Here is a 21,413-nt window from a genome sequence, read left to right as displayed (position 1 = left end):
AATAACCCCCTATGTTAACAAAAACCACTCAGGCAAGCTATAGTATATTCTCTACTGCCTATGAACTGAAGGTTTTGCTGAGAGACAACAGCAAAAACTGATGTGTCTGGACAGAATCCAGGCCAGTGTCTGCAGCAAATCACTGTCCTTGCCCAGAAATTCCTTGGTGAAACCCTGGCTGCAGTGAAGAATCCAAAGCATGAGGAGATTTGATTTATAATGCAGGGCAGCAGGAGATAAGTGCTTCAAACAGGAGTCTCCCGCAGGATCCAGGAGGATGAGCAACTACAGTATTATGCATCATTAATTATACCTCTTCCTGATATCAGTTAAATCATTAAGATACTGATAGCTGCATGTAAACCCAGTGTGTGAGGAGGTGGGGCTGCTAGAGAGGAAGTGGGAACTGTGCACCTGGTCATTCGGCAGCACGGCCACTAATGTGGGAAATAACAATGTCTTTATACATGTGGCTGTGAGCTGTTGCATGTTCACCTTCCATCTCTCCCTCCAAGCACCACTATGGCCAGTCCGTCACTTGTTGGTCAGGTGCTGGATGTGAGCTGGGTGCAGAAGAGGTAAGCCCCCTAATCCTCCAGGCCCATAGTAATGTAATTCCCTGCACCCACTATAATTGCGCTCCTTGTATTTACGGGTGTGGTATAGGGTTCCGACAGTCATTAGCCCGACGTTGGGATCCCTACAGTCATTATACCGACGTTGGGATCCTGACTGTCCGGACCCAGACAGCATGGCAAGCGCAACAAAGCCCCTTGCGGGCACGGTGGCTCGCTACGCTCGCCACCTATTCTATTCTCCCTCTATGGGGGTCGTGGACCCCCACGAGGGAGAGTAGCCGGTGGCCGTTGAGAACCCGTGTCTGTGTTTTAACAGTCGGGATCCCGACGTCGGTTAAATGACTGTCGGGACCCCGTCTGGCACCCTGTTTTTACACTGAGGACTGACAGTGACATAACATATTATTTATTAAGTTTCTTATATACATGTTCCACAGCGCTTTACAGAGAATATTTGAATAATCACATCAGTCCCTGCCCCAGTGGAGCTTACAGTCTATGGGCTTATTCTGATTCATTTGGAAAGGCACAATCACTCTCTAATGGACAAAACCATGTGCACTGCAGGTGGGGCTGATATAACATGTGCAGAGAGAGTTAGATTTGGGTGGGGGGTGTACTTCAAACTGAAATCTAAATTGCAGTGTAAAAATAAAGCAGCCAGTATTTACCCTGCACAGAAACAATAAAACACCCACATCTAACTCTCTGCACATGTTACATCTGCCCCACCTGCAGTGCATATGTTTTTTTTTTTCTATTAGAGAGTGATTGTGCCTTTCAGAGTGAATCAGAATAACACCCTATATTCCCTACCACATGTACACACACACCCAGATATTCTAGGGTTAATTTTGGGTGAAGCCAATTGACCTACCAGTATATTTTTGGATTGTGGGAGGAAACCGGAGTACTTGGAGGAAACCCATGCAAGCACGTGGAGAATATACAAACTCTGCACAGGTAGCTTATGCTCTGCACAGGTGATCTCTATTTGCTTTCCCTGTTTAGCATTATCATAGCTCAGCTAGAACGTATGTGAAAATACCAGATGAGATCTGCTTCTGCTTATATTACTGACCATGCCAGAGCTGACACCCAGATTCCAAGAGTCCCATGGGGTGCATTGATGATCAGGCTCAGATGGGAACAAGTTTTAGTTCCAAATCTTGCCTTGTTTTTATTTATACTTTATTCTCCAGTATCAACAACATCTGCAAGTCTGAGAACTGGTAGCCTGTTGGGGTTCATAAAGAAATGTAGTAAACAGGAGTCACGCACCAGTACAAGCTGAAACCACTATAGTAGAATGGTTTGTGAGCGACAGCCCTTGGTCAGTGCTCTGTGTGGGACTGACTGGGGGATCGGTCACAGGCAGGTGTGGGCACACAGACAGGGAGAACAGGAAGGATCAGGATTGGTGCAAGTGGAAATATGAACGGTGTTGCCCCCAACGACCAATAGTAAATGTTGGGGACACCTGTAAAAGCAGGGTGTACTTCAGGGACACCCTGATGGTCCCAGGGCATCCCCCGGCAGTCTTCAGGATCTTCTCCAGCAGTCCCAGGGATGCATTGAGCGAGTCTGCAGGCGCGCTGGTGACATCACTGGCGTGCCCGCGCAATGCTCTCCTGGGACCAGTGAAGAAGATCGCTAACATCAGGGGACTTGGTAAGTATGAAAGAAAGGCGTGTTTTTGGAATATTTCAGATAAGAGATATCCGGGGAGACTTGACCTTTATATGAAATTCCACACCTTTAGGCACAGACATGTGAGATCACTTAGCAAGTCCTCCCTGAGAGCGAACATGCCATGCTAATACTACTTTCAGACCGCAAATGCCGTGTCGCACACGGGATTAGGACACGGGTCCCATCCCCAGAGCAACACAGCATTGCGGTCTGAAAGTTCTGACACCGACACGGCATATTGCCGAGTCGGTGACGTCACATGGGGCGGAGCTGGGCGGCGGCGCGTCATCGGGGGCTCGGGAGGAGGCAGTACTTGGAGCTGACAGTGCTGCCTCCTCCATACTGTGAACGGGACACGGGTCGCTCGACCCAGGCACCCGTTCACACTGCACTTGACACGGGTCATAGCCGTGTTCAACCCTGGTCAATACCAGGGTTGAACACCCGTGTTGCTCGACCCGTGGTGGCCTTTTCAGACAGCACCTTCACCCGTGTTGGGGCCGCAAGAACACGGCAATAACCCGGGTCTAGAGTGAGGTCTGAAAGCGGTATTAGTGTCTTCTGCTCCCTATCATTTTAATACTTGAGGCAATGGAGAGACCTAGGGAGGAATTTACTAAGATGGGAGTTCTTTTTCACATGGGATGTTGCTATGGGAAAACGTATCAGAATCTACTTATTTAGCACCTTCTAGAAGATAATAGATAGTATCTGATTGGTTGCCCATAACAACATCCCATGTGAAATAGAACTCCCATCTTAGGAAATTTCTCGGTCTGAAAATCCATGCTTTTTCTGGTTTATCTATTGTCTCTATGGCTTTACCATCATGTTTGAAGTTCTAGAGGTGACATTAATAAAATACTTCAAATTGCATTATTAGCATTTAGTGATAGACCATAGTCTCCATCAGTGACCGATGTTTGCTTGATTGGGTACAGATCATTGGATTGACAGAAACTAGGGCGACAAGCATTAGGTCGACACCACTAGAAGGAAGGTCGACTTGAGTTAGGTCGACACAAGCATTAGGTTGACAGTCAAAAGGTTGACATGGGTTTTTCACGTTTTTTTGTCCCAAATTTCGACACAGTCGACAAGGACACTGAAACGTATTTCCTTGCTGCGCTCGGTACACTATTTTATTCTCCCACCACGGCCTAGTGCATGGGTCTTCAAACTGTGGCCCTCCAGATGTTGTGAAACTACAAATCCCAGCATGCCTTGCCACAGTTTTGCTATAAGGGAGTGTTAAAACTGTGGCAAGGCATGCTGGGATTTGTAGTTTCACAACATCCGGAGGGCCACAGTTTGAAGATCCATGGCCTAGTGGGAATCGGTACATCTGTCAGACCACACTTAGGTCTACAGTCATTAGGTCGACCCCACTAGGTCGACTGGCAGGAAGGTCGACCTGACTTAAGGTCGACATGGGCCAAGGTCGACATGACTTAAGGTCGAATTTGCATAAAGGTCGACATGAGGAAGGTCGACTGGTCATAAGGTCGACATGGGTTTTTCACTGTTTTTTTACCCGAATGTCGACACAGTCAACATGGACACAGTTGGCAATGAGAATCGGACCCTCGCATCGCTCGCAATGTTTCGGGCACGGTGGCTCGCTTCGCTCGCCACAGCTTTAATGACCTCCTCCACGCCCTAGTGGATGGTAGGGCATGAAATACCGGCTGTCGGCACATGTCGGCTCAAAAAACAGTGAAAAACCCCATGTCGACCTTATGACCAGTCGACCTGCCTCACGTCGACCTTTATGCAAATTCGACCTTAAGTCAGGTCGACCTTAAGTCAGGTCGACCTTCCTGCCAGTCGACCTAGTGGGGTCGACCTAATGACTGTAGACCTAAGTTAATTCTAATAGATGACCGCTTCCCGGCCTAGTGGATGTTGGGGCATTAAATAACGCCTGTCGGCTTAAAAAAAAAAAAAGAGTGAAAATCCCCATGTCGACCACCCCATGCCAACCTAATGCTTGTGTCGACCTAACCCATGTCGACCTTCCTGCATGTGGACCTTCAGTCACATCGACCTAGTGGTGTCAACCTAATGCTTGTAGACCTAGTGACCGTATCCCGGCATTTTGTCTGCCCATCAATCCTCTATATTGTATCCTGCGTTAGCAGAACTTAAAGGTGCCCATACACGTTACAATTGTTGTATACAATATTGTATACAATATCGCATCTCATCGCATATCGGTTTTGCGATGAGATCAGATGAGATGAGATCTAGTACAAAAAGAATGTGCTGCACATCTCATCTGATCTCATCGCAAAACCGATATGCGATGAGATGCGATATTGTATACAATAATTGTAACGTGTATGGCCACCTTTAGAACTCTCTATACTTTATACGTCTATCATTATTTGCAAACATCTCCTTTATGGGATGGCACAGTAGGCTTTTCTCTTAGATCACGACACCTAAAGAACCTTTGAAAAGGGTTGATACTCAAGAGAGAGCATCAAAAAAAGAAACTCCCGGGTGGGGCACAACCTTCTTTTAGAAGGTTGTGCCCCACCCGGGAGTTTCTTTTTTTGATGCTCTCTCTTGAGTATCAACCCTTTTCAATTGTACTTACCTTACTCCCTGGGAGCACCTCCGCAACAATACTATATACTATAATTTATACGTTGATTGGAGAAAACCTTCTAACCCCATAGCAAATTAGTCCTGTGCCCTTGGCCTCATCCCCTTCCCCTTTTCCCTGAGCAACACCTAAAGAACCTTTTAAGATGTCTTGAAGATCAATTAGGCGGTAGGTGTCCTTTATATCCATGGAAGCCACAAAGTATCCATGTGAAACATTCTTCCTCTCAGAAAGCAGTTGTTCATGAGAGAGAACATAGTCCCCACAGTGATGGTTTTTAGAGGAACGTTTGGGAAGAGACACCTCCTCCTTTCTGTGATATTGAACTCCTTCTGAGGCTTCCAGTCAGAGCGATCTATAGACTCCTGGTTAATGCACTCACCTGTGTTACACAGAGAATCACTGACATGATGTCAGCCGGTCCTTCTGCGGCAGGCCTGAAATTCATTAGAAATGTTTTCAGGAAGCTTATTGTCATGGCAAAGAGGGACTTAGGGATCTGATCACTCTTCATGACATTCTGCAATATATGCAAATTACCATCAGAAAAGGATGCAGCAGAAATTGTGATTATTAATATTTGTGTCATTCTCAAAAACTTTGGCCCTGGCTGTATGGTTTGGTTTCTTCACACAAGTGGATTGCATGGGATGCAGGAGTATATGGGGGGATCTTGAAATGCACACCCTATAACATACATGTATCACAAGGTGCTATCATGCTGGGACTTGCGCGCGCGTGTGTATAGTATGATTCCTTCCTTCCCCACTGGACGAGAAAAGACCAGGTGGAACTCCAAACGGACTTGTGATGTAGTTCAATTAAAGCATAAACAAATCCATAATAGGCGACAACGTTTCAAGGCTTTAAAGTCTTTTCATCAGGATGGATTTTAAAGTGTCAGGTGCTAGTGCACATATGGGCTAACACCCCTTGGGAAGGCACCGGAGTAAGTAACATAAAGCAGATGGTTGGGAGTGCTGGATCTATCTATCTATCTATCTATCTATCTATCTATCTATCTAGTCAACTAATAATAAGAGAATAAAAGTTGGCCACATTAACACAGTACAAGACTATTATAACGGTCCAACATGAAAAACTATATAGCCGCCAGTGGTGCAGTTTTTTAGTCTGTTAATTTATATTTTATAGCAAGAAAATAAGTAAATAAACTGTGGAGAGATATCAGCAAAATTTATGTCCACTTACATTGTAGTGTAAATTGCAGTTGACATAAGGACTTTAATGAAACAATTCTATTAATGAGGAATAACAACTAGTACACACAGAGAAAGAATGATACAACTTTTATTTTCCACGGATCGTATAGAATTTTGCTACATAGTTTATGTATATTTTGTACGTGATTACACCTTTTTTTTTTTTCCTTTTCATGAAGGTCAACATTGTAGAATTGATATGTTTGGTAGTGTACCTATAAGATTTTAAAAAGTTTAGCGTTTTCTATGTTTATTTTTAATTTTTTTTTTTTGGAATGTACAGTGTATGAGGTAAAATTAAGGTTACCTTAAAAATTTTATTTTTTTGTTTTTGATATTTTTTTTAAATTACCTTTCCACTGCAGAAATCTGCTTCGCGACTCAGTGGCAAATACACTATTAAATGACATTTACTATCAAAAATAGGAATTCATCTTGAATTTTGCTATGAAAAAACAAGGTCACTTACGGATTATCTCCGGCGTGACACTAACTTTAAACATTCAACCGTGTGGAAATTTCTGGGCAAATACACACAAACTCATTTATACTGGCCGAACATGGCACATACAGAAGGCGCTAGAAAAAAATATATTCATATCATATTATATTATATAGAATTTTGCTGTCAGAAGTATTAACCGATACATAAAAAGGAGACAAAGAAAAACAAAATAAAATAAACACACATCACAATTCAAAAGGACAGAGCATTGTTACCACTAGAAGACCTAATTTAAACATCTGCTGTAACAAAAAACAAAACAAAAGGAATCTACATATACATTATTTGACACAAACAATTACAATACATGCCCGTTACTACTGTAGAAAGATTTCTTGAAAAGATCTTCATAGCACTAAATATCCGCTTCGTTACACCGATAGTAGTGCTTTCGGTCATTAAAATACTAATCCCCCCAAAAAACTAAAATATTAGCAATTGACTACGTTTTGACAAATGTTTTAAATAAAAAGAAAATGTGTGCAGAAACATAGTAAGCACAAGAAGATTTTTATCCTAAAATGGAGAATATGTTTTGTATAAGCTGGCAATTCATTACTCCCTGCAAAGACGCATTCAATGCCATACTTCAATCTGGTCATTCAAGAACCAACATACGAGAGCTCACAGAACAGGCGAGAACTGCAAAGTGCTTCAATGCAACACTGACTACATGCAATTTGGTACAGATCCTAGACAAACATCACATTAAACATTAGTTTTTTATCTCCAAGAAATAAAGCAGCTTAAAAAAAGATTTCTGGTGCAAATTACAACATTTTGCCTTTAGATTTTGGTGAGAGATAGAACAAAAATAGAATACAAAAAAAAAAAGTAAATGAAGCCAGAAAGACAAGGTAAAAAGGCTTTGCTAAATGCTTAGCAGTGACAAGAAGAGCAGTACAGCCGCCAAGGCAGAACGACTGTAAGACTAGTGGTAACCAGTCCACTTAAACATTATTTAGAGGAAAGTGCTGAGACATACCTGAATTTCTAAAGAATAATCTGAAGTGTTAACCCCCAAACTCCCCAGGGAGACTAAGACTAAGTACCACAGGGAGTCCAGGCAAAGAGGTGACGTAGAACATTTTTGAAATGAAAGAAAAAACAAACAAGTGTAGTTAGGTCTTTATGCTGCTTACAGTGATGGTACTCCCTTTATTTGCCGGTGAGCAGTAATCTCTATTTGCCTTGGTGACATGCAGTATCTCCTTGCAGCCTGTAGGTGTCTCCTGTCAAGTCGCGGGAGAACAGAGTTCATTAAAGATCAGCTGCATTTCCCAAAAGAGAACTGTAAACACTTCTGAAAACTGGTCTGCAGGGTATATGTATTTCTAACCCTAGATGTTTGCATTGATTTCGTAAACTAAACAAATGTAAGTTAGCATTAGATTGGCTTGCAAATTTCACCCTTTTGCCCTCTGCGCCAGTCAATGATTAAAAAAGGACCATTAAACCAATTGCACAGGGACTTTTTTTTATGATTATTCACTAGATACTGCTAAATCCGGTTACTGGCCTAAAAGGTAAATCAGCAATGTTTAGTTTCACCACTGGCCCTTTGCTCTCTGGCAGAACGCAATACCACCAGCAAGAATGCTACAGCAAGGAAGTCAGATAGGAAGACAGGGCGTTGTCCACCAAAGTATTATGATTGGCTCCCTAGTAACCTTGTGACTTGCCTAGTGAAATCCAACAGTGTAATAACAAATAAACACCCTGTACCATTTGGTGGAAGGTCCCCAATCCAACAGATCCAACGAAGTTACTTTAATACTTATCACTAATGCTTCCGCCTACCACAGGAGTACCACCTTCAATCAGCAGAAAGTCCCTACATCTAGTTTTGCTCAAAACGGTGCCTCTTCCTCTCGCTGGCACCTCAAACTAAAAAGCAAATAAACATAAACCTGCTTAATTAAAAAAAAAAGGACAACTCCTATACCACATCTGCAAGGCATATACATATCTATGTATAACTATATATATATTTCTCTACTGGATGTTTTTATTATTTAAATTCAACCAGTTGTGCCATCATATCTATAGTAAATCTTTCAAAAAAAAAAAAGTAAATCTTGATTTTCCTAGTTTTTTTTTCCACCATTTACTGGTGATTCTGATTCTGATATACTATTCTATAAATTCCAGTTTTATTTACTGCCTGAGTTGAACCTCCAATGAAGAATGTCCATATTCAGATTAGTTATTACTAGGCATAGCACACAATCCCTTTAAACCGGGACACTCAATAAATTACACAGGTTCTGTAATCCGTGTGTCCCTGTTTAAAAAGGGATAATTTGGTAAGCCTAGCCATTACCCTGCTACCCCCCCCCAGAAAGATCTGCAACAGGGTAGAATTAAGACACGGTGGAGGTAGAAGTAAAATTTTCCTTACACCCCCTTTCAATAGTTTATTATTTTGCAGCACTTAAGGTCACTCTGAAATATATCTCAATCTGTCACCCTTGCACAAATTCAATCATTTAACCGTAGAACAATGGAGGAGCGTTGGATGTGTGCATCAGATAGCATTAGTAAGAACCGAGGTCTGTGCAGCTTGTGCCTTCATTATTTAGGACCATATAATGGTTCAAGCATTGTGGTTGACAGAGGAGATAGCATGACCTACTACAGTAGTCCTGAAGCTCTACTAGATGCCAACACATTCTTTAAAAGCAAGACAATTTGGGAAACGAAAAAAAAAAAAAAGTTATTCTTCTGTGTAAGATGTAAAGTAAAAAAATAAAGTATGGGGTTTAGGGTAAAAGCTACTCGGTTCTCTTTCACTTTATGACAAAGTATTGGATAATGAAGGCAATTAGGATGGAGAAGGTGGCAAACAGCACAAGGATGACGGCAGCGCACTGCTCGTCGCTGAGCGTCCGTGTTGTCCTTGTGGGCTCAGTAATGTCTTTGCTGGTGTTGGTCTGTGACTCAATCCTATGTGAGATGAACAGGACTGTGGCACTATAAGGACCCGTTAAGTCTTGAGGTCCGGCAGCATCTTGGCACTGGCGAATGGCACATACGCGGAATCGATATTCACAGTTTAAATGAAGGGCGGAGCATCGGTGCAATGTATTGGGTCCCTTGTATGCCTAGAATGAGAAAAGGTAAAAAGGATTACGGTCTAAACCACAATTGATTGAGGGATTTATGTACTAAGCCTTGGGGAGAGTTAAAGTGGACTGAGATCAAGTACAAGCCAACCAGCACCTAACTGTCATGTTACATGCTGTGTATGTATAATGACAGTTGGGAGCTGGTTGGCTGGTAGCTTATCTCTGTCCATGGCTTAGTACATAGACTCAGAGTCTTTAAAAGCAATATGAAGTGAGAACACATTTAGCTCACTCATTAAAGGTTCAAGTGCACATAGTACCAAAGCATGTTCTCATGCTTGTATTAAAATGACTATGTATTAAGTTGAATAATTGTTGCAGACTTTCTTTTGTCAAGGTTTATGATATGTGAGACTAGTTGCAAGGGCCCTATTTTATTACCAGACTTCATTCATTCATGGTCTCTATATACAGAAGCCGTCAGATCACTGGAATGGCCAATAAACCTCGGCGGCTTAACGCTCCAGTACCGATTCCAGTACCTTGCATACCACTGAGATATCCAATGGCTACAATTCTGCCACTTTTATTCTTTTTCTCTATATCCTCAATAAGTATTGTAGCATAGCCATTGAAAACTTTCTTGTATGGTTAGTACATATTTATAATTTTTCCGGATGTCATACATTTTAATTTATTTCACGGTTTGCTTTATTACATTAATACAGTCAGCAGTGTGATATTTATAAACTTTTAATACAATAAACAAAAAAGAAGACCCCAAAAATCTATATCTGCTTTCCACGCCTATCAGTCTTAGATCGGAAATAAAAGTCTGGGTAAGTATTAAATTTAATTACAACCTACAATGAAAAACATCTCTGTAACCACAGAGTGCGGAAACATTTTCGTAAAACATTACATCATGAGTGTGATCTTTTAATTAAAGTCTAATTAATATATCAATATCAATTTCAAGAAAGGAAGTTAATGCTTCTGTCTTAATTAAGCTAATTGAATGAGGTTTACATTTGGAACATTGACGTTACTTAATAGTCATTACAGGCCATTACACAGCGCAACTAGCATTTGTAACAATTTTGTTGTTGCGCATGCCTCTATTTTTTAACTCCTTCAGTTTCCTGTTTAAATATAAGCAGCTTTTAATCATGCATTGGACAGTCATTTCTTATAGTCATAGCCTACAGATTATATAAATTCCAAAAACCTCTCTAGACCGTAAACAAGTATGGCTGCCTCAAGGTAAAAATCCCAGCATGTTACGTACTGGCAGAGGGAAAAAGGAGAGGGAGGATCAGTTCAACACACATCTACCTGACAGACACAAGTAGGGGGAAATCCAATTAGCTGTGCTAATTTACAGTGGCTGATTAATTTGCCATGAGCTATCCTATCAGCCCCAATGCTGGATTTTGTGAGGCAGGCAAAACCAAGTCACCAATAACTTTTTTTCTGCGATCAACCCATACGTCTGCGGCCTCATAAGTATTTTTGGGCTAAAATGAAACATTTCCAGCTGAAAAAAACCCCGCCTAGATAGTCCGGTAGTGACCATCGGGTTTCAATCATATTAGTCTTTTGTTTTGGGCCTAAAAATTTGCCGCTAATAGGGTACCACCTTATGGGGGGGTATTCAATTTTGTGCAAACTCAACGTGGCCATTTTCGGACGGCTTTTCCTACGATACAGATTTTACTGTGTTTAAAGTTGAATCTGCAGCCGCAAAAAAAAAAAAAAACAGTCGCATTATCGACTAAAACACGTGGATCTGTGAGTTTTTCGACAATCAACATATTTTCCAGACAGACACCGCCAAGTTATTACCAAGCTGGTTTTTATAACCTGCCACTGTACTTTACAGTACATACAAAAAATTAACAATAAAAACCCTGATAAATAGAGGAACATGCAGCCAGGGACTCGGTAAGAGGCAGATTGTGCAGGGAGGGAGGAGGAGGATGGAGCGGGACACAAGGGTAGGAGGAGCTTTGGGGTTGTCAAAAATAAAGTATTAAACTGAAGAGGTAAACCACTGGCACAACTAATAGTCAGTCATTTATTTTACTATGTCTACGCACTTGAACTCACTTATTGTATATGATACACACACGTTACCAAAGTTGCGATGCACTGCTGAAATAGTGATACTGTACAATAATGTCAGCTCGCCACTCTCAGGTGGTGCGAGCCAAAATGAAGGTGCTGGCATCCATCGCACCCGAACGGAGCTACATTTGAATAGCTCCATTGGGCGCCTTTAAGTGGCTGCCTGCGCAAAAACATTTTAATCCGGCCCACGGTCTTTGATTTTCAGTGGGCATACCTAGAGAGTTGCTGGTAAAACGGAAGGCCACCCAGACTGAGAAACCACACCTGTCATAAGGATGGTACAGGTATTGTTTCTGAGATGGAAATGCAGCAAGGCACTGCAAGTGGGCGGCTGCGGCATTGGCATAAGAAGCAGGCTGTATTCTCATAATGGGTCATTTATGCTTAGAAATAATTTGGCAAAGGTAAAAATCTGTAAAGTTTATTCATTGAATGTTATCATGTTAGAGCGGGCTAGATTGCTATCAATAAAGCTGAAGGATAGGTCTGATGAAGAGGCGCACAGAATACCTGTTTAAAATCTGAATCTTTTCCGACCATTATCTGTAGAATGTAGATTACTGGATCACCCTTCATTGGAGGCAAAGATTCCCAGGTGACTTCACAGGTGTGCTCATTTATCCGGTCTATTCGTGGAGCTTGGAAGAGAACAGGCGGGAAAGAAAAAAACTTTTAGTTTTAAGATTACAAAGATTTTTTTAATACTTTGCCATTATAAGAGAATAGATACATACTGTATAGGTGCACCCACTGGCGAAGCAAAATAAAAAACATACACAATATTTGAGAGGATGACCAAAAGATCAGAATATCAATCTGAAACAAATTCATCATCACCGAATGGACCGGACGGGACTCCTGACTGTCAGGTGCTTAAAGTGAATCTTTACTCCTGTCTTAGATGGACTAGTCGTGATCTGGGATCCATTATCCATTATGGGTGATATGCTTTTATCCTTTTTATTATTGTGAGTGCACTAATAAATTGTTATATGTTTTATACTATACAATATTGCACTATTTGTTTTTTTATCAAGTTTTAGGATACTGTGGATTAACCTTGGATGAAGAAAATAAAGACCCATTATATGCGCAATTGTGATCTCTCATATGTGAGTGGCCTGAATAATCTAATTCAGTTTCCAATTACCAGACATTATTGCACTATGGTCTTTCAGATTGATATTCTGATCTTTTGGTCATCCTCTCCAATATTGTGTATGTTTTATTTTGTTTCGCCAGTGGGTGCACTTATATGTATCTATTGTCTTTGGTTTATGTTTAAGCTCTTTGTGGTGGGAGCTTTTTGGTGTTACCCTGGGCAGAAATATATTTGCGCTGTGGATATCAGATTTCTTTTTCACATTATAAGAGACTGTTGTTGTTTTACAGTCACTCCACACATGGGAATTACTACCGCGGGGATGTAGATTTTACAGCTAGACACTAGTGGGTGGCCACATGCAACAAGGTTTGACCCCAACTGCACACCCCAGTACTTCCAACCATGTCAAGATGAGAGGTTTGGGTCATTTTTGGAACATAGATAAAATGGCTACCTTTACGGTTTGAGGTTCTGGACATAAATACTCAGCTCTTCCTAATCCAGAAATAATCTTAAAATAAGCACCTCCTTCGTATTATATGGTAGATTCACCAAATGATACGATTTATTCACCAAAACTAGCATTAATTCTGGTATTGCCACCATCAGGATTTATCATACCAAATCCCATTCCCCAAATGCAGGGGGAATAAAACGGATCTGCGTACAACAGGGGCCAGCAATACTCTCTTGTTTGGCTCTGGGAGTTAACCCATTGGAGTGCCAAGGGAATTCGTCGAAATAGGTGTGAAAATTGCCAAGCAAACATTTTTATTCAACATAATGTCCTGTTATGTTTACCTTATATAGGAAATATAATTTTTTTTTTACATTTTTTTTTTATTTGAATTTATATAACAAATGTGAGCGACGCTGGCACTTTCAGCAGATATTTTGCACATCTCTCACAGAGATGTTGGCACTGAAAGAGTTAAGGTAATTTTAGAGAATATGCAAATTTGCAATCTAAAATCCCTTAGCTATGTGTTTCTCTGCAATATGTAATGATACACGTACCTTTCAGGGCGGGAGGAAGTGATTTGGGAGTTGTGAAAACATATTCTGGAGAAAAAGGTCCCTCGCCGGCCTCATTACATGCCTGAATGCGGAATCTATAAGCCGTGGACTCATTCAGTCTTTGCACTTTGTATGTATGACATGGTCCTTTGTATAAGGATATAAACCTGAAAGACAAAAACACCCACATTTCACAGAAGACTTATAAAGAATAGTAAATCAGCCATGAAATTTGAATATATAAATATGAAAGTGTATGCATGAGATAACATACATTGACAAAACTCAGGAACAGTCCTGTGCATCGCAGTGTTGGCTGGCAGAGGCAGCTGCCAGGGAAAGTTGTAAGGAGGTGGGGCCTATTATAATACGCAGCTTTTAGGCACATGCGAGGCTCCGGGTCCCAACCCCCATCCGCTGTGCTGCCTCCTGCTCAGTACGCTGTGGGTTAGCGTAGCCCTGCTCCCGGAGTGCCGGCTCCTTTGCCTCCGGATGCCTATTAAAATGTGGCACGGCTGGTGAGCCAATCAGAGCTTGCGTACTGTTAGCCAATCAGAACGGCTACCAGCGGTACACGAGCTGTGATTGGCTGCCAGCGTCTGGAAGTGAAGAAGCCTCCGGGACTCTGCAGGGCTTCGTTCAGCGCACTGAGAGCGCAGGCAGCACAGCGGAGGCAGTGGCAGGGGTGCGTGGGCAAAATGAGTTGCCCGGGCCCTTCCTTCTCTGTCAGAGAGGCCGAGCCTGGGACAGCTGTACCCACAGCACCCACATATGGAGGCCCTGGCCTTACAGATTTATATAATCGATTATTGTCATTACTTACTAAGTCTATCAGAGGTGGCCAAACTGGTCCTCAAGTTCTACCAACGGTCCACGTTTTCCATATCACCTAGCTGGTGCACATTTGTAGTCATTACTAACGGTCACATTTTCAAACATGCTGCATTCATTCCTACTATAGATCCACAGGTTGCCTGAAAAGTCATGAACTGTTGGTAGATCTTGAGGACAGGTTTGGCCACCCCTTATGTGAAATATACTCCGAATATGGTGGAGCCCACCACAGTAAGACCTCTGTTCACTGCTATCTGTTGGAAGTCAGAAAGGGGGTGGGACTGGCATGCAGAATGGAGGCACCTGATTGGATGCCTGATATATTTATCCAAGTTGCTGCTGCCTCAAAAAATAAATAAAAAAAATAAAAAAGTCCACATACTTTGAACTTTCATATTCAATTGCCATTTTCATCAGCACCGTAAATTGCAATGATATTCTGTAGTATGAATGTGGTAGATTACTGCTCACCTTTCACTCTTGTCCTCCATCTGAAGCTGATACTGAATGGAGTCTGTAGAAATAGCTCTGGTTGCACCATCTCCCCACTTTAGCTTAAGGCTTTGGTGACCGTACACAGCACATTCCAGGCGGGGTGGTTCCGGGGGGAGGGGTTTGGTTTTCAGTTTTACAGAATGGTTGAAGGGACCAGCTCCCAGACCGTTAAGGGCTTGAACCCGTATTCTAGCAACAAACAAATGAATACTCGTGTCAACAGAAGACTGTCAATCATTAAAGTAATGCCAACATAGGACAGGATGTTGTAGCTAACCCTCAGCGGCAGTGTTCAATACAATTAAGAGTTTAGCAAAGCTCAGACCATCAATATTGTGTTTGGTGACATATACCTGTATGTAGTGTCTGGCTGTAAGTGTTCGATAATGTAGCTCAAGGTCTTCCCCACTGTGATGGTCTGCTTGTCTCCATAGTCTATACTGTAGCCAGCAATCTCTGAGCCATGGTCACATGGTTTCTCCCACTGTATAGCAAGGCAGGTGGAAGGAGAGTAATGCGGGCTGTCTACTTCGTCTTCCTTCATTCCCCAGAGGTTGGTCACTGCTGCCGGTGCAGAAGCAGGAGTCATACAAGCCACAACATCACTGAAAAGGCCTGAACCAGCAACATTCACAGCCTGCAGGCATAAAGTACAAACAATATAAAACACAAGATTATTTTAAAAAAGGAGCTATTTGGATGTACGCTTAAATGTGATGACTTACCTGCACCCTGCAGTAGTAGACAATGGCTGGTGAAAGGCCTTTCATTTCATAGGTGAAACCAGGCCCACAGTAGCAGATCTGCATACAGCCCTCCATGCCGCCCCACTCCACCCGGTATTCCGTTATCTCTGCACCGTTGTTGTTTGGGGCCTATATGATAAATAAAAACAGAGTAATAATAATAATCTATGTAAAAGGTACTGAAAAGCCATATAAGGCCACAAAATATACATACCCTACAAAAATGTTTATATGCTAATACTTTACTATTGAGTTCCTACATGGACTGGGCAGCTCTTACAGGTTGGTAGGAGACCTTATTTGTTCACTAATACTCTTGAATTGATGCCGTAATGGGGATTGTAAAACTCCATGGTCATTCGAGACTTGCAAACACAGTGTTTTGATGCACTGACTCAGCAGCTGAGTGTCCCGAAAACTAAGCATACACGCTACAATTATCTGGCTGATACTTCCGATATTGCCAGATTGGCTGGATAATTGTAAAATGTATGTGGGCATCCAATCTGCCATGCTGGATTATCCAGCATACTATATCTGTACAAAGCTATATTTCCTTAGCTGAAAAGTTGTGCATGCACTATAGATGTGGTAGATACTGGACTTTATAAAATACATTTGAAAGAGCCCAAGCTCCTATTAAGGTGCTCTAAACCCCAGTGTCCCCTTGGGTAAAACAGAATTACCTCTATAAAGTAATTACACTATAGAGCACTGTGCACTTCTTTTGTGTGTACCTGTATTGCCAATGACGATAATTGTGGTTTAAAAACGGAAGGTTTTCATAACAAGATGGCACTATCTGGGTATTTAGAAACATTTAGTGTTATTCAATCCTGGGTCACGACTGTTGGGCGGGCCCAACAGTCATGACTAGGTCCCATTCTCTGCCCGTTCAACTACATCTCATTGTCCCGCCTGCTGAGTACCGTAAAGGGGGCGTGGCCGTGAGAAACGGTCCTGGATCGTTGAGATCTGTCCGTGAGCTCGACAATTCACGCCCGTTCTCAGCAAAACAAGCCTGACTGCTTTTAAAGTCTGGTTGGTTTTGCTATTTCCCCCATCGGAAATAGCGGCGGAGGATTGAATTCCCCCCTGAATGTAAACAATAGAATCCCAGAAGTGAAGAATTTAATGAAGTAAATTAGTGACTCCCTGTACCTTTGCACACTTGGTAAGAAATATCAGACATATTAATAAGTGGCATGTGGAAACTTCTCATTTAAACGCAAATCATTTTATAGGTGGATACAAACACATACAGGAAAAATAGCAGCTGTAAACTACATGGGGCACAATTAAGTGCAAAGTCCCATCGGAGGTCTGTGCGATTTGCTCCTGGTGCTCATGATATTACAGTAATGCTAACATTGCTTATTTTAGTTTGCCAAATAAGCAATGTTTTAGTGCCAGAGCATCCCGTAAGGGTCCCATGGGATGATGCGCTTAGCTGAATCTCCCCCTCCCCATGTGACTTATTTTATTATCTCATACTGAGTACAAAAATAATATTCTCAAGCTAGTAAGTGAAAACGTCTGATGCAGCGAATTCCCTCGGGGAGGCGAGAATAAGCTGGTTTCACATAAATCAGTGATAATTCGAAAATGCTGCTCAACAAAATAAGCAGATCAGTAAAAACAAAACAGAACAAACCGGTAGAAGGTGCAAGGACCAGGGCTTAGATTTCAAAAGTTTACTACAGAGCTCACAGAAATACAACTAAGGGTGACATCAGATGGGCATTTTTTAATGTGATGATTTAAAAACCAGAATAACATATCATTGTATTTATTTATCAACAGTTTCTTATCTAGCGCACACATATTCCGCAGCGCTTTACATAGAATATTTGAACATTCACATCAGTCCCTGCCCCAGTGGAGCTTACAATCTATATTCCCTACCACATGTACACACACACACACAGACATTCTAGGGTTAATGTTGTTGGAAGCCAGTTAAACTACCAGTATATTTTTGGATTGTGGGAGGAAACTGGAGTACCCGGAGTAAACCCCGAAGTAAGACAAAGACCTAGTAAATCAGTGTTATCATGAAAGGCCACATGAAACCTGAGTCATGCCAGTGGTGGATTTCCCATTAGTCAGACATGTGTCTAGGGGAGCAACTCACGGGGGGAAGCACAGCAGATCCCCTGCACTGGAGATTCCCAGTGCATCAATTTATCTGCAACCGACACAGACTCTGTGGTTGCAACAAGAACTACATACCCCATAATCCATCAGGGAAGTCTTGGTGGAGGACACAAGTGCAGTCTGGAGATCAAAAGAGGAAGTAGCTGAAGGGCATGTAGAATTGCCCGGAAGACCGTAGGGGGTGGAGCAGCCAATATTAATGTGCAGAAGGGTTGGTCTGATACCTTAATTCTCCGCTGGGTCATGCCCATTGTTTTTATTTAGTAAAGTATATGTCTCCAAATATAGACAGTTGTTATACAGTTTCAGGAGAGTTCTATATTCAAATATGGACTCAATACTGATAGCTGCTATAATACAATACAGCCAGCACACATGTTGTCAGTAGTTTGTATATCTCACCTCCCAGTGTATTAGGGCACATGTTGCTGATCTGCAGGTTATCTGAGGGGGTCTGCACTGATCTGGTGGTCCTGCCGCCATTGTGACTTCACACTTTTCAGAAAATGGTCCAAACTAAGGAATAAAAACAAAATCTTCATAATTAAATGTAAGCACTTTAGAAAATAAACAAGGAAGTACATGAAAACCCATTTTACTGTATCACAAACTAACCAACAGATGATTCACTGAAAAGAATAGCATATTGGCACCACTCTGCTTAATAGCTTGTACATACGGGCATTTAAATCTGGAGTTTAAAGCAAAGCCTAGAAATTGTTCTCTAAAGCTGGGTACACATTAGACTTAGAGACTAGACAATATGTAATCTGATCCCACAACTCGGAGTGACATAACGGGAACATCAACTAGCAGTGAACCCATGATAATCGTGCTGCCTCCAGTCGCTAGCAACATCATTCTTGCAGCAGGGCCAATGGGGGATGTCGTTAGAGATGACATGGAGAATGCATCATGTCTCGTGGCTCCCCCTAGATTTACCAATTTGTATGAACAATCGTTTTTGTCCGGTTTCCAGTGTTGAGGAGCAAATTGTCGATTGTTATTGGCCCTAATCCACTCCGATTATCATCGCATCCAGCCACATTTGGCCGATGATCTGCCAGATGATGGTATAGTGTATGCCCAGCTTTACACTTTTGAAAGTGTAAGTTTTGTTGTTGCCATGTTTAAGAAAATTAAGGTAATGGGCCCCAATTAAGGTGTATGCCCAGAAACTGGGGGCAAATTCTATTTTGCTTTAAGGGCATATGAAAAACTCTCACCCTCCAAAGATAAAGTCATCTGAAACAATTCCCCATACTCAGGCTGGACGTCAGCCCCTTCCCCACATAACAATCGCCCACACAAACACCTAAAAAAAACAAAAGGCTTGATTTCTTTTTAGCTCTGGGCTTTTCTCTTGTGATATAAAAGACGTTGGGGGTTATTCTGGTTCACTCCTTCTGGCAAATTCCTTCTCAAATGGACAAAACCATGTGCACTGCAGGTGGGGGAGAAAACCAGAATAACCCGCCTTGTCACAACTCACAACGACAGATTAGCGGATGCAGCCCATACATGTACTCCGTGCCTCTACTCTGGGTCTCAATCAATCTCTGATGTGCCAATGGTATTCACCACAGATCCAATAAAGGATATTTGAGCTTTGCTGAATCCAGCACACAGGTCACAGCACACTGTCTGGGTTCGCTAGTAAAAGGTTGGTATGCAGGGCTGTCATCAGAAATTGTGGGGTTCAGGACTGACAAACTAGGCGGGACCTCCCTTGTCCTTCTAGTGTGCCTGGTTGGGGGGGGGGGGAGAAGCAACTTCAAAATAGCGGCTGATTTAATGTACTGATATTTCTACATTGATTCTCATAATGAAGTAAAGTAGAAGTACTGTATCAACGCTGAAAGACGCGGACGTACCCCAGTTTTGTTAGCTGCACGTATTCGGAAGCTGTACACTTTCCCTGGGAGTAGACTGCATACAATGTGCTCTAATTCACTTCCTTGGTATACATCTCTCTGTTCACCTTCACAAGTAGTCATCTCCAGGTTGTAGCAGGTGACTGGAGACCCACCGTCTGCCAGAGGGGGCGCTGTGAGTAACACATAAAATAAATAAGTGAATGGTGGGAAGAAAATACATGGCAATTAGCTTTTAGATACTAGCCAAGTACAAGTGGCTTTACCGAACTGCATTTTCAGAACACATGATCCTTTTCACAGCCCATCTGGCACCACATCAAGCTAATGGAAACCTACAGGTGTGTCTTCATATATTTACCCTCAATATGCCATGCAGGGTGAAGTGCCTATCGAAGGAGCTGCCAGGTGGTAGCAGTAGGCATTTTTACAGATGTACCCGCTTTCATTCATTGATATATGACACTTGTGTATTGTGTCTGTGACTGAGTATTTATACTGAGTACAACAGAATTTGTAATAGAAAAAAAAAATGTGGCTGCTACATTGTAGAACTTCGTATATAGATAGAGAGACTCAGTTGCACACAGGTACAGAAGTGCTGCATATCAGATTAATCACCAGAGTCACCTGGTGTGCGTACCAGAAGGCACTAGCAGAATCTCATGGGACCTGGTGCGCTGTTTGGCATGAATGCAGCCATGATATATAAGGACACATTGTATCCCTTCTCATAAACTTGGAGTCAGTGGACACATCTATAAATCTCAAAGACTCAATCCGCCATGCACCGCTAAACATCTGGTGTGATTGAGCCCAGCAAAATAAGACATTCGGTGCAGGCCGAGTCGTACAGGATTTGGCGTGTGAGGAGGTTGTTTTGTGCTATTGCGGTAATAGTGTAAGAGGACACATCTGTTGCCAAGCCATAGGAGTTTTCCTTAACAAATATGTCAATGTACTAATGAGTACTAAGTACTAGAGATTTACGGGTTCGGATTTAAACAGAACTCAAAGAGGCATCTTATTGGCTACCCAAAACATGTGACAGCCGATAGCGATCATAAAAAAAAAGATTTTTGCGCTAATTTTGGCAATAAGAACCAAGTAATTCTGAAATGCTCTTCTCTACTCAGTACACTATTAGGGAATTAAAATGCAAAATTGAAGCAAAAGTATGTAATAGGGTAAAAAAAGCAAAAAGACATTGTGTACATTATAAACATTACCCCATCGTAATTGCACTTCTCTTGCCCGTGGTCTGCCTTGGAGTCTTGGAGGCTGGCAAGGACCAGGGAATACAGCTGGGGTCTGCACTACCAAAGTGTCTGAAGACTGGAGAGTGAGAAAAACAGAACACTGCAAATGACAAATATCC

The 21,413-nt window shown here is 42.0% G+C and overlaps 1 protein-coding gene across 5 annotated transcripts in view; it reads right to left on the bottom strand.

The window, feature by feature from the left end:
- Window positions 1-6,176: 6,176 nt before the first annotated feature.
- FNDC3A (fibronectin type III domain containing 3A) overlaps window positions 6,177-21,413 on the bottom strand; it is a 183,689-nt gene continuing 168,452 nt past the window's right edge. For all 5 annotated transcript variants that reach the window (XM_083169659.1, XM_083169660.1, XM_083169664.1 and 2 more), the window contains 9 exons: window positions 21,265-21,370; window positions 20,036-20,208; window positions 18,564-18,677; window positions 15,984-16,133; window positions 15,612-15,895; window positions 15,235-15,447; window positions 13,930-14,096; window positions 12,318-12,445; window positions 6,177-9,713 (listed from right to left, as the gene is read on the bottom strand). In XM_083169659.1, coding sequence (XP_083025785.1) covers window positions 9,399-9,713; window positions 12,318-12,445; window positions 13,930-14,096; window positions 15,235-15,447; window positions 15,612-15,895; window positions 15,984-16,133; window positions 18,564-18,677; window positions 20,036-20,208; window positions 21,265-21,370 — 1,650 coding nt within the window. In that variant the 3' untranslated portion in view covers window positions 6,177-9,398. The remainder of the gene's footprint in view (window positions 9,714-12,317; window positions 12,446-13,929; window positions 14,097-15,234; window positions 15,448-15,611; window positions 15,896-15,983; window positions 16,134-18,563; window positions 18,678-20,035; window positions 20,209-21,264; window positions 21,371-21,413) is intronic.

Source organism: Crinia signifera, chromosome 2 (assembly GCF_055691185.1).
Source record: "Crinia signifera chromosome 2, ASM5569118v1, whole genome shotgun sequence".
NCBI lineage: Eukaryota > Metazoa > Chordata > Amphibia > Anura > Myobatrachidae > Crinia > Crinia signifera.
The sequence above is the reverse complement of the archived record's forward strand: the minus strand, read 5'-3'. Positions and strand labels throughout refer to the sequence as shown.